Source organism: Pseudopodoces humilis, chromosome 2 (assembly GCF_049639895.1).
Source record: "Pseudopodoces humilis isolate 2021_Gansu_Grassland_sample_001 chromosome 2, ASM4963989v1, whole genome shotgun sequence".
Classification (NCBI taxonomy): domain Eukaryota; kingdom Metazoa; phylum Chordata; class Aves; order Passeriformes; family Paridae; genus Pseudopodoces; species Pseudopodoces humilis.
This window is the reverse complement of record NC_142201.1, coordinates 113387665-113400621: the sequence shown is the minus strand read 5'-3', so window position 1 is coordinate 113400621 and position 12957 is coordinate 113387665. Positions and strand designations below refer to the sequence as shown.

The 12957-nt window shown below is 53.1% G+C and overlaps 1 protein-coding gene across 1 annotated transcript; it reads right to left on the bottom strand.

Moving 5' to 3' along the window:
* Positions 1 to 1685: 1685 nt before the first annotated feature.
* P2RY2 (purinergic receptor P2Y2) lies at positions 1686 to 12729 on the bottom strand. Its single transcript, XM_014253629.2, has 2 exons — positions 12582 to 12729; positions 1686 to 5680 (listed from the first exon to the last, which is right to left on the bottom strand). Exon 2 carries the CDS (start codon positions 5674 to 5676, stop codon positions 4603 to 4605), a length of 1074 nt encoding a protein of 357 aa, XP_014109104.1. The 5' UTR covers positions 5677 to 5680; positions 12582 to 12729; the 3' UTR covers positions 1686 to 4602.
* Positions 12730 to 12957: the final 228 nt, after the last annotated feature.

Sequence of the window (12957 nt, the reverse complement as noted above, 5' to 3'; positions counted from 1 at the left end):
GGTGGGAGAATCTCCTGCTCTCCCACTAGCAGCATCAAAGGAGGCTGCAAAACCCACCCAGTCAGCTGCTCCCCAAAGCACACCCCAAAATGTTGGTGCTTAGCCAGGGCTTAAAACTGCAGATATCTGAGGAGAAAACATTTTTAAAAAGGGGTATTTAAAATTTTCAGGTTTTCCTGAGCATTTATTTGTCAGAGTCTGCAAATATCGGTGTTGAAGCTGTGAAAGTCTTCAAATAATCTCCTCACAAAGCTGGGTGATTGGCATGTTATTTCAAACACCCACTGGTTTGAAACTCAGGTTTCTCCCTGAGCAACTTCTGCCTTGGCCTGTCCATATTGGGGGAATTTCTGCAAAAATACTGGTTTGTGGGATTTGGGAATTGCCCCCGTGTTTGAACACAGCTGTGGCCTGGTGGGTGCCTTTGGGCCTGTCCCCTTCCCTCACACATCATGGTGAGAGGGACATTCTCCCTCCCAAGCCACCTCAGGCTCTGGCATGGGGGAGGTTTCTCTGCTGTCTAAAACAAATTTGGAGCTGTTGGGTGACAATTCCTTTGGCTCCTTCTCCTTCATGTCCCGATTTCCCATGAAATTTGTAGGAGCTCAACAGTGTGGCGACTTTGTCCCTGCATCTAACTGGCCAACCAGTTCAGAAATTACTTGGAGGGACAGACAGACTTGTTCCTCAGGAAAATCCAGCCCCAAGGCAGAAAACCAGAAGAAAAATGGAGACAGGACTTGGAGAAAGAAGTGGATGCACTAATTGTTTACAGTAACAACATGGCCTGTTGCCTGCCACTGTCCCACTAAGGGTCTGCTTCCTAGAAAGGCATGATCAGGAAGGAAAAGCTCTCCACTTGGATGCTGGGAAGGTCCAGCAGAAGTGTGCATCCCTCCAGCCCATGTGGCAGATTTGTCTCCTTGGCAGGAAACCATCAGCACTCTTAACTGTTGCTTCCTGCTCCCTGTGCTAAGGGATATTTAGAAAAAGTGGTTTGTAACCACTTGGCATGGCTGGGTGGCTTTTTTTCTGCTTGCTTCTCTGTGCTCCTCATCAGTGGTTGTTTTTCTTCCTTAATTCACATTCTTGGGTTTGGCTGACTCAGTGCTGGTATGAGCTGGGCAGGGTCTTTGCAGTAAAGATTTGGGAATGATGCTCTAAATCCCAGAAGTTAAACCTATTCCCGTGTGAGCCCTTGGCCCCTGGGCATTGCCCCCAGAAAGAGACCCCAAAACCTGGGCTGAAAATCAAGAGGGGCTTTTCAGAGGGTGCATCCTGGGATATCTGATTTAGCAATTCCAAGGCTCACAGCTATTTCGTTGGCTTTATGCTTTTGAGACTTTGTGTTTTGGCAGCTCTAAGGGCTACGAAGTTCTTGGAAAGAGTAAGCAGAGCAAAGCTTTCTGCCCTGGTGCAGGGGACCACGAAGAGCTTCTGTCCCACGGTGGGGTGAAGAGTGACTGTGGCTGCCCCTTAAAGACATTGCTGGGGTATCAAGTGTAAATTGACTTGAAAACAGCTTCAGGATGAAAAATGAAGGAATTCATAGAACCAGAGAGTAATGGGATCACAGAAGGTTTGGGTTGGAAAGGACTTTAAAGATCTTCTCATTCTAATGCCCCTGCCATGAGCAGGGACACCTTGCACCAGCCCTGCACAGCCAGGCCTTGAACATTTCCAGGGGTGCACAGAGCAGTGGGTTTCCATAAAATTATATTTACAGACCTCATCCATATATCCTTTGTCAGCTCCTCTTTGAGCTGCCCAAATTATTCCCGAGCAGACTTCAGGGTGACTTGGCCAGAGTTTGGCATTAACACATCCATGGAGCCGAGTGTGTCCCGAGCCTTGTTTCACTGAAAGGCCCAGTGAAAGCCAGGCTGGGGACCAAGATAAATTGCAAACCAAATGAAAACTAAATTGAAACCAAATGTATTTTTTCATGGGGAGTGTGGTTAGGCTCAGGAAACCTCCTGGTGTCTGCAGGGGAAAGTGAAGAGCCTCTGAGAACCAGAGGTTTGCAACACCTTGGTTTGGTGTCTTCTGAGTGGCTGGGAGAACCAGAAAAACAAAAAAAGAAAAGGTCTAGGGGATGGGAGACTAATTCTTTTGAGATTTGTTAATTAATTACTTAATCTAACGATTTTTTCTAGTCTTCAACAAGAGCAGCCTAGGAGAAGCTACCAAGACCACAGAGACCCAACCAAAACAGTTGGCTATTTTTTTTATAATTTGTGACTCTCCAAGGGGTTTTGTCCCCTGTGAAGCCCTGCCATGACCACAGAGCTGTCTCTGCACCTGGGCTTTGCCAGAACTGGGGGCACCAGCCCCGTGAAAATCTTGAATCAAGAGTGGAGATCCAGTTCATTGAATTAGATGGAGATCAAGATGCACAGAGGAGTGGACAGCTGTACCTGGAGCTTAAAATATTTCCATGGCATTCAACAACTCAATTTCTACCCCCAATACCCATCTTTGTACATACCAGAGGAGATGGCAGAGAAGTGCTTGTAATAGAAATAAACTCATTTTATCAGAAATCCGAGGTGTTTGCATGTTACAAAAATAAAAATGTACAGTCACTGTCATAAAACTCCATTTTTTTTTCTCTCTCTAGTATAAGTTAGTGCTTTTACAAACAAAAACAAAAAGTCTAGAGCTAGATTTCCAGCTGGCACCTCTCCAACTGCTCTGCACCTGGCCGGTGGGATCACTTGGGGATGAGGATCACGGAGGGACACCCCTGATGGCACTGCCAGTGCTGCCCAGGGTGGTGGCTCCAAGCCAGCCCACAGGGAGGTGGAGGTGGGATTTCCAAGCAGGACCCCAGGAGGAAACTTTGGGTATGTTTTTGCTGAATTATTCAGAGCACGTAACGTGTCCACGCTGCTTTCTGGCAAGTGTGGGAGACCGGGCAAGGACTGGCCTGGAGTGATGTTTGTGCCAGTCCAGTGCCCTGGCTGAATTCATTTCTCCCAGTTATTTGTCTCACCCCAGTGACTGTGCCATGACCCTCACCATAAAGCCAAGCTCCCTTCACAAGAACAAAGGAATGAAGGTGCTGCCATGGTGCAAGTCTGGTCTTAACCCAATCCTATCCTAAACACACTCGAGGGTGGGATGAACCACCCTGCAAATGTCCTGTCTGCCTTTGCCTCCTGTGGTTGTGACATTGTTGGCTGGGACAAGAGCCCCCATTGGGGGTGGGACCACAGGAACCTCACAGTTCACCCTGAATGGTCCCAGTCACCCATGACTGAACACACTGGTGACATCATGACATGGCTTTGTCTCCACCAAACCACCTCACAAGAAGAAAGGATGGGTGAAACTAAGGGGTGGACTGAGGTCTTGGCCTAAGCCAACATCAAATGTGTTTGCCTAGTCCTGAAATAGAGCTTCTACAAAATGTGACTCGTGCAGTGCTGCAGCCCAAGCAAATTTTCATTTTTGGGGGGAGGAATCAGCATCCTCCTGGCAGGGAAACCATGGACCTGGGCTCTGGGATCTCCAACCCAACATTTACAGGGAAAAACACCAAGAGCACCTTCTGGTGAAATGTTTTTTGGACATTTTTTTCCAAATCCAGGCAGAATGGGGTTAAGCTCAGCACCACTTACAGCTCCTCAACCCAGGCTTTATAGTGCTGGCAAATTTTGTCTCCTCTGAGGGACAGCAATGGGGATGTGGCAGCGTTCAGCCAAGGGGAGGAACACTGGTCTTTGCTGCTGGGTTGGAAACATGAGTCACCAGGAACGGGGTTAAAAACAAGATGTGAAGAGCTCACCTTAAATTTTAATAAGCTGGAGATGATTATTAAAGCCAGCAGCTGGAAGCAGCAGGTTCCTAAAAGCTTTTAAAGGGTGACTGCTGCTGTTAGGAAGCATTCTAATGGGGTTTTTGGAAGATGTTGGCCCCACTGGAGAAACCTTCAGGGCACCTGCTCAATGGTACCAGTAAACTCCAGTGGGCTGCTACCAGTGCACTCCAGTGGGATGAAATGCCCATCAGCACCCTGGTTAATGAGAAGCCAGCCCTTGGACAGGAGCTGGGAATCCCATCCCTGCTCTGCCAGCTTGAAGCTGGGAGAGCATTTCTTCAGGGATGCAAAGCTGTGGGAGACCCTTTCCTGCTGTGGGTGGTACTTGTCCTTGACATTTGCATCAAGCTGTTCAGCAGAACTGCAGCTGACTCTCCTCATCCCCCCAAAGCCTTTCCTGCCTTGCCAAGGCACAGAGGAACTCCTGCTCTCCCGGTGCCAGGCAATCTGCAGATGGAATTCTGTAGGGGAGCCTTTTGCACACGGTGCTTTTGCTTTGGAGAATGATTCAAGGCACTCAGGGCACGGGGTTCCCCCCCCTCCCCCCAGGTTTGGTCACCTCAGTGCTGATCAGAGGGGCAGAGACAAGGGTTCATGTGTGCAACCACGGCCGCATCTTCCTGAAAACAATACAGCAAAACAAGCAGAAGAGTGCGTTTGACACGGACCACGCTGGAGTGGGTGCTAGCCCAGGCACCCCCAACACCCAAAGCCTTGGGCCCCAGAGCATCCTGCCCTCCCTTCACACCCAGGGTAAACCCTTCTGCTGCGCAGCAGAGCTAGGATTTCAGATCCTTGGAGAGCGTGTCCGTGTCGCTGCTGGTTCCCAGGTGATTGTTGGGCACGATGCCCAGCGCCACCTCGTTCTGAGGCTTCCCTGGCATTTTGTTGCCCGCAAACTTCATAAATCGTTGCCCTGCCAAGAAATACAAAATGGGATCCAGGCAGCTGTTGGTGCTGGCGAGGGGACGAGTCACCTTGTAGGCCAAATTGATGGCGTTGAGGGTCTGACAGCTCAGGTCCCAGCTCCGGAAGGAGTAGTACAAGGTACGAGTGACATGGAAGGGAAGAAAACAAACAATGAAGACCACCAAGACGATGATGATCATCTTCACTGACTTCTTTTTGGAGCGGGACAGGCGGGAAATGCCCCGGGTGGGCTGGAGCAGCCGCCGGGCCATCAGGCAGTAGCAGATGATGATGATGAGGAAAGGGATGCAGAAGAGCAGCACCAGCATCACCGAGCTGTAAATGACAAACTGGCCAAAGAGGTCCTTCCTGGACGTGTCGTGGCAGGTGATGGTGTCGCCCTTGACGCTGGTGGTGACGAAGAAGAGCACGGGGGACTGGCACACCACGGTCACCAGCCACACCACGACCGACACCCGGCGTGCGTGGCGCACCTGGCCCCACTGCAGCGACTTGAGCGGGAAGCAGATGCCCAGGAAGCGATGGATGCTGATGCAGAGCAGGAAGAGGATGCTGCAGTAGAGGTTGGTGTAGAACAGGAAGCGGACGATCTTGCACAGCCCCACGCTGAAGGGCCAGTTGTCCCCCATGGCGTAGTAGTACACCAGCAGGGGCAGGGAGACCACGTAGAGCGTGTCGGATACAGCCAGGTTGAACATGTAGGTGGTGGAGGCATTCCAGGTCTTGATCCTGAAGATGAAGGCGTAGAGGGCCAGCAGGTTGAGAAAGAGCCCCACCACACACACGATGCCGTAGGAGACGGGCAGCAGGATGTATTTGAAGTCCTCATCAAATATGCACTTGTAGGGGTTGTCATCGGTGCCACCTGGGTCCGAGGAGCTGTTGATGATCCTGGTCCAGGCTAGAGTCGTGAGGTTCTCCATCACCCTGGGGGGAAAGCAAAGAGGCTGTAAGGACATGGAGACAACGGCTCAAGAGGGCAGCACATCACTGACCGCAGACACCATGGCCTCATGGTGTTGGTGACACAACTGAGCAGTCCCTGGAATGGAGGAATTATGGTCAGGTGGATGAGGTGAGTTTTATTTAACTTCATTTTGCTTCTAGAGTACAGAGCAAGACTTGAGCTGCTTTAAAGTCACCAACAAACCCCAGGCCACGTGTGGGAGTCCACCTCAGACCTCCTGCAGCCCAGTTTGAGGTCCCAAACCACCCTTCCACCAGGTCCACACAGAAATTTGGTCTCCTGCATCACAGAACTGGAAAAGATGCTCCATTCTGCGTTTCACCAGCCACAAGTGACTCAGCTGAGCACCACTAAAAATGGGTCCTGCTAAATTCCAGGCAGAAAGGATTAGCAAGTGGAATTTCAGCAAGCAATCCTCGTGACTGGCCCCCATTTCAGAGGTCCACCCGGAGGCCCTGCAATCAAACCTTGCCAAAAGGAGCATGTTCTTCATGCTCCACAGGGAGCTCTGCCTGGCTTGGCTGTTGAGGAGGATGAAGGGTCTTTAATGGGTTTAGTGCTGGGCTGATGGTGGCCAGGTCACAGTCCTGCTCCCTGGCCTTCAGCCCTGCTTGTGCAGAGCTGGTTTCTGCACGGGACTGATTAGCTGGGAGGAGAAAAATGGCCTTGAAAGGGTCTCTGCAGACACACAGAGCCTGTCTGAGAGGAGGGACAAGGGCCCTTTTGTGCCCTGGGCTCTGCTGACACACGATCTCAGAGCGAGTCCATGGGTCAGGAATCAAATTAAAATGCATTTCCTCCCTTCCCGTAAGAGAAGCTGGTTTGATGCCCTTGCTGTTCCCTGCCTTACGGGAAGCCAGTGGAAATGGGGGGTTACAGGGAGATGAATCCAGCCCAGGAGCTCAGGGACCAGGAGCTCCTGCAGGAGAAAAGGTCTGAGGAAAGGTGCCCTTGGAATGAGTGTGTGGGATGTACCCTGACCCAAACCTCACTGGGATTTTAGGTGGGGAAGAGCAATCCTGGTCTTTTCAGGTGAAGGACTCAGCTCTAACCTGGTGCCACCATGCTGAGGGACAGTGTGGCCATGCCCTTTCTTGTAAAACAAACACCAGATCCAGGGCTGTCCAGCCCCTACCTCCAGCTCAGATCCTGTAGGGAAGGAGGCAATGACATCCTCCTGGAAGCTGCCAACCTGGATGATTTATCACCAAAGTAAAGCACTTTTGGTACTAAAAAGGAGCCTGACAGCTGTTTGCTGAGGGAGAAGGGATGAAGTGATGCTTCCAGCCCATCACAAGGGGATAAGTCCAGTCCTTGCTCCAGGGACTGGATCAAACAACCTGTCCAGAAGTGCACTGACATCCCTGATGATGTTTCCCCCATCCTGCTGCTTTCCCCTTGGAGCAGAGCAGGAACAATGCTGCCTGAGGCTCACACTTCCCAAGGACAGGGGTGGAAACTGCACACACACACACTTTCACACCCCAATTAATCTGCAGTATCTGCAAAAACCCCAGTGTAACTTCGGGAACCACTTTGTGATGAAAATCAGGAGCCAGCACTGTCCTGGCCTCGGGGTTTTGCTTTTCCTGCACTCAGTTCAGCTTTGCTCCCATCCTGCTTCCCCCGAGTCCTCAGAAGAGTGGCTGTGGATGGAGAGGGTTAACAGAGCTCTGGCAGATGGAAAAACATTTTCCAGCTGCTGTTCTCCGCAGTTTCTTCCTTCCCTCTGAGCTTTGCAGATCTGTGGCCAACCAGAGAGAGGTTGCCCGCAGACCTGGCAGCGGATGAAACGGGTTGGACAGGCCACCGTGACCGAGGGAAGCCACACAAGATGCCCTGAAAAGCACAGAGAAGGGTTACAGAGTTCCAGAGGCTTCAGCCTGGCATGGGATTTCTCCATCTGCATTCCCTCTCTCCCCTGCACATAACCCAGCTCTGATGGGGGGAGATCACCCTGAATTCCAGCTCATCTTCCCACAGGCTCCTGAGACACCAGCAAGAAAACCCAACCACAATCCATCCGTAAGCCAAGGTGAGGAATCTCCTCCGGCTGCCCAGGGATGTGCCAAGGTCCTCATCTCCATCTTCAGGACAAGGAGCAAACTCTGTTTGCTGGTTGGTTTGAATGGAGCCTTGTCCTTGCTGTCGTGCTCTCCCTCCTTTTCCTTCTGGGAATGCAAAAGCCTTTCTTTTTCCTTTTTTACCCTAGTTTTGCCCAGAATGACTAGGACAAAACCTGCTGTGTGTGCCAGGCCCGTGGCTGCAGTCCAGCCCCTCACCCCAGTGCCGCTGCATCCGCAGGGAGCGAGCTGAGAGGCCAGGGCCAGCCAAGGCATGTGAAGGCACAAGAGCTGGCAGCTGGCACTGCCCTTTGCTGTGCCCACCAATGCCAGCCCCGATGTGACCCCAAACCCCCGGCAGGGCGAAAGCAGCAGCAATCCCTGAGGATGCCAAGCGGGATAAACCCTTCTGTGATCGCCAAAAGCAAACAAACCACCATGCTTTGGTGAGAACCGCCTGCATCTGCATCGCTGCATCTCCAGCCCCTTCCAAGGTCACAGTGGGAGGTTTTTTCCCTGGCATTGGATGCAGGTGACCAGGCACAGCTTTTTGGGTGCCCTCTAGCCATCCACACATGGTCTCCTCAACGCTGAACCACGTGCAGGTTGCAGTGGCTGGACCATCTCTCTCTCTCTGCAGTGTGGCCTTGGACCTGTTTATCCCATGGGACATGCGAGTTTTTTCCCAGAAAAATTCCTTCAGTGCCAGTGGATGAAGGCAGCACAGGAGAGGAGCCTGGTGAGAAGAGAAGCCTGGGCAGATCATTGCCCTCAAATGAAGTGCCCACAGGCATGTGCAAGTGAAGTCAGCATCCCAAAATGCTCCTGTAACTGTATCTGCCCGGGATATTTAGATCAGCCAATATGGGAAAGGAGGGGGCTGTCATGGGAGAAGGTCATGGGCAGCCGAGGGATGGGCAGCCCTCCACAGGGAGACCACGGGACAGGCACTGAATTGCCAAGTAAAGGCCTTGACTCCTGATTTCTACTCCATTTCTCAGCATTCCAGCCATGTTTCGTGCTCAGGAATTTGCCAGGCAGACAACAAAGCGCAACCAAACCACGGCTGCGATGAATACCTTTTCACAGGGGGCTAATGAGGTTTAATTTGCCTTCCCAAATAATTAATGTGGATTAATTTACCAGCAGGACCTCCCATAGGCAGCCCTTGGTTGTGCCACAGCACACTGTTTTATGCTAGAGGCCGAAACCACGATCCATTCACCGCATCTTCTCCCTGACTCCCTTCCAAAGGACACACGGGGAACGTGGGTGTTTTCCCTGCCCTAATTCAGAGGCATTTAGTAGACTCATCAAAATCCTCGCTCAGGATCAGGAGCTACACGAGGCTCTGGAACCTGGAATCGTTTTTCCCTGCCCTGGGATTGTGGTTCAAACCCTTCACGACCCAAAGCAAACAGGCAACGCGTTCGGATGCTCCCGAGCCCGTCTGCTCGGAGCCGTGAGACAGGATCCAGCCGAAATCTGAGCCTGCCCAAACTGCCTGGTTTTCATCTGCCCTTTCCCTTTGGATCCTTTCTGCCACTTTCTGTGACCTTTAGAGCCTTTCTCCCCCAGGCTGGCCCCGGCCACCTGTGTGGGCTGAGGACCTCCCCAGCTGTCCCAGCTCCACCATCCCCAGCGTTTCTCTCCAGTGATCCCAAGGCAAGACACCTCCAAAACTCATTTCCAGGATAGCCAGGATAAAGGGGCTTTATCCATCTCCCTGCCAGGCAACATCCTTCCTTTATCCCTGATGGGTGTGATCCACCCCTTCCTGCATCCCCAAAGTAGCCAGAACACCTCACTTAAACCGAAACCTTGCCAGGAATCTGTGTTTCCGTCCCTACAAAAAAGCACCTTTGGAGGGCAGCTCCACTCCAGAAATGGAACTTCTCCACTGAAGCAGCCACGTGCCTCAGTTTCCCCTCCTGTCGTCAGGCTAAGAAACAGCAGAGTTGAATTTGTTTTCTCCATGAAAGATGTTTTTCTGGGGGTGTTTTGGTTTCTCAGGGAGTTTTTCAGTAACTTCATCCAAGCTAAAAAGGGGAGAGAGAGTCTGGAGAAAAGATACCAGTTTGAAAGAACTTCATGGCTGTGTTTGGAGGTCAAGTAAATGTTTTGCTTTGAGACAAATCACTTCTTCTGGAAATTTCTGGTTTCCCCCAAGAAATCCCCTGAATTCCTCCCTGAATCAATCCACCTTCCAGGCTTCACTTTCCAGGGGGTACCAAAACCTCCTGCCTTGCTCCACACCATGGGAAATCAAATTAACCAAATCTGTGGCTTTAAAGTGAATTAAAAAAGCATTAAAACCATCAGTGACAACACTAATTAAGGCCACCTTCCTTCAGTTGAACCTGACTCAATTTCCAGCATGGCAGGGCTCTGGGGATGGATCCTTCTGGAAGTAAACATCAACCCTGGCCAATATTTAATCCCTTCATTAACACTTCTCCTGCTTCAGGAAAGATGATGCTCCCTGCCTGTTTTTCCCTGCTGTGGGATTGGGATGGATCCCATCTGAGCCCTCAAACTCCCAGTTTTACTTATTCCATGGGGGAAACAGAGCACTTGCATCCTTTAGGGTCCCTGGTGGTAGAAAGGTGGTGTTTCTTCCAGGAGTTTGACTTTGGTTTTGCCCTCCATGACCTTTCGATGCTCACTGGAGGAAGCAACAGTCAGTGAGATGAGTGTGGGACCAGTTTCTGGCCAATTTGGTAACCCTACAAGCTCCACATCTCCTTCCATGGAGACCTCCCAGCCTCCTGCCCACACCAAGGGAGTCACAATCACCCTGGAAAAACCAAAGGCACTCTGGGGGACAACTAGGAGAACACAATTACCTGGCTCCACCACAGCATCACCAGAATACCCCACAGGGGGTGGACTTTGGGGGATAATATTTTGGAGGCAGTAGGGTGTTCATGGTTCCCATTCAGGTCTCAGTGGGGGCTGCCCAGCACTGAGGAGGGAGCTCAGTGTGGCCGGCAGCACGCTCCGCTGCCAGAGAACTATTCATGGCTTTGGCTTCGTGTCAACAACCCGAGATAAAAATCGCACTGGGCAGAGACAGGATAAAGTCACCCAGTGCCACGACCGTCAGAAATCCTTCTGGGGGCTTTATAACCCACTAAGCCCCGGGATGGGGCCACGCTCTGGGGCTCAGCGCATTTTGGGGTCTCTCCCTTTGCACTGGAGCCCCTTAACCTATCAGCCACCCTTTGCTTGAGGGAAAACAAGAGGAATTTGGTGGTAATGAAACAATCCAATTTCGGCAGCAGTGACCACGAGCTAGGGCCACCATCCCCCAACGCTGTTGGCCCCCCAGAGCCGGGTTTGCTGCTCCTCACCTCCTGTACAGGAAGGCACTGGGCTGCCAAATGGCTTTTGCAATAAACTGATAAGAAAACTGAAGCAGAAAGAGAAGTAAGATGCTTTTCCCCTAAAGCTGTTCCTGCAGTGATGTCAGTCAGTGCCCAGCTCTGGGAAGAAGGGCGTTCTGGAGCTTAGGAGCTGCTAGAAAGTTTGAAATCAGAGTATCACCCACTGCAGTGCATATTAAAACACTCCCAAAGAAATTACATAGGGAGCCTTGCATGCAAAGAGGTGGAAAAACACGCGGAGCAAAGCAGAGATCAGCTCCATGGTTTAACCAGAGCTCGTACGGGAAATCACGGGTAAACAGCCAGTGAATTCCCCAGGGAAGGGAGAAACTGAGCAGGAAAGATATTATCGTGAATTAATGCGTGAAAAACCCAACAATTCAGGTAAAGAGGAGCAAAAGGAGCAGGAGGCTTCCCTGAGTCCCCATTTTGAACCATTTGTGCCGGCACCCGCCCATGCCAGCGACTCCGGGCCGGCTGCTGGTCCCCCTGCCCTGTCCTCGGGCACTTTGGGGCAGCTTTAGGGGCACTTTTAGGGGCACTTTTAGGGGCACTTTTAGGGGCACTTTTAGGGGCAGTATGTGGGGTTGAGAGGAGAGCAGGAGACTTGGGCTTGGGCTCTGTGCATGCAGCGCCGCACTCCCCGCTCTGGGCGTACCGGGACCCTGTGTCACCCGTGTCACCCGGACAGCAACAAGTGCCACCGCCGTCAGTACGTGCATGTGTCCGTGTGCGCACGGGGGGGGGGTGTGTCCCACCCGTGTCTGTGTGTCCCAGCCGTGTGTGTCCCAGCCGTGTCCGTGTGTCCCGCCAGTGTCTGTGTGACCCACCCGTGTCTGTGTCCCACCTGTGTCTGTGTGTGTCCCGCCTGTGTCTGTGTCCCACCCGTGTCTGTGTGTGTCCCGCCCGTGTCTGTGTGTCCCACCAGTGTCTGTGTGTGTCCCGCCTGTGTCTGTGTGTCCCACCCGTGTCTGTGTGTGTCCCGCCTGTGTCTGTGTGTCCCGCTCGTGTCTGTGTGTGTCCCACCTGTGTCTGTGTGTCCCACCCGTGTCTGTGTGTGTCCCACCAGTGTCTGTGTGTGTCCCGCCCGTGTCTGTGTGTCCCACCAGTGTCTGTGTGTCCCACCAGTGTCTGTGTGTCCCGCTCGTGTGTCCGTGTGTCCCACCCATGTCTGTGTGCCCCGCCCGTGTGCCCATGTCCCCTGTTCACGTGTGTCCCCCCACCCGTGTCCCCACTCCCACCCCAGGCACGAGTTTCCCACCCCACCCTGGAGGTCACCGCTCGTCCTTCCCTGGCGTGGGCAGGACATGCAGCTCCACATCCCCCACATCCCCCCACGGTCCATCCACACATCCCCCCACGGTTCCCCCACGGTTCCCCCGCGGTTCCCCGCCCGCTGCGGCCGCTCTCACCGGGCGGTGCCGAGCCGGGGGCTCCGTGCCGGGGGTTCAGCGCCGATGGCCCCGCTCAGGAGGGCGGCGGAGGCCGTGCCATGCCCGGCTTTGGTCCTTCCCCGCTCCCGGTGCCGCTCCCGGTGCCGCCGCCGCGTGTGAGCAGGGACGGGGCGGGCGTGGGGCTGCACCGCCCTCCCGGCGCTGGGAACGGGGCTGGGACGGGGCAGGACCGGGGCCAGAACTGCCCCTCCCGGGGCCGGGACCGCCCCTTCCCCCGGGGACGGGACAGGAGTTCTGCTCCCTGAATGGGAACGTGCGTGGGATCAGGAGTCCGGCCGCCCCCTCTCTTTCCCCCCCCGGAATGGAATTATGGATGGAATCGGGATTAGGGCTA

Excerpts from the sequence above, each read along its gene's own strand:
- P2RY2 (XM_014253629.2), bottom strand. The coding sequence starts at position 5,676 with ATGGAGAACCTCACGACTCTAGCCTGGACCAGGATCATCAACAGCTCC.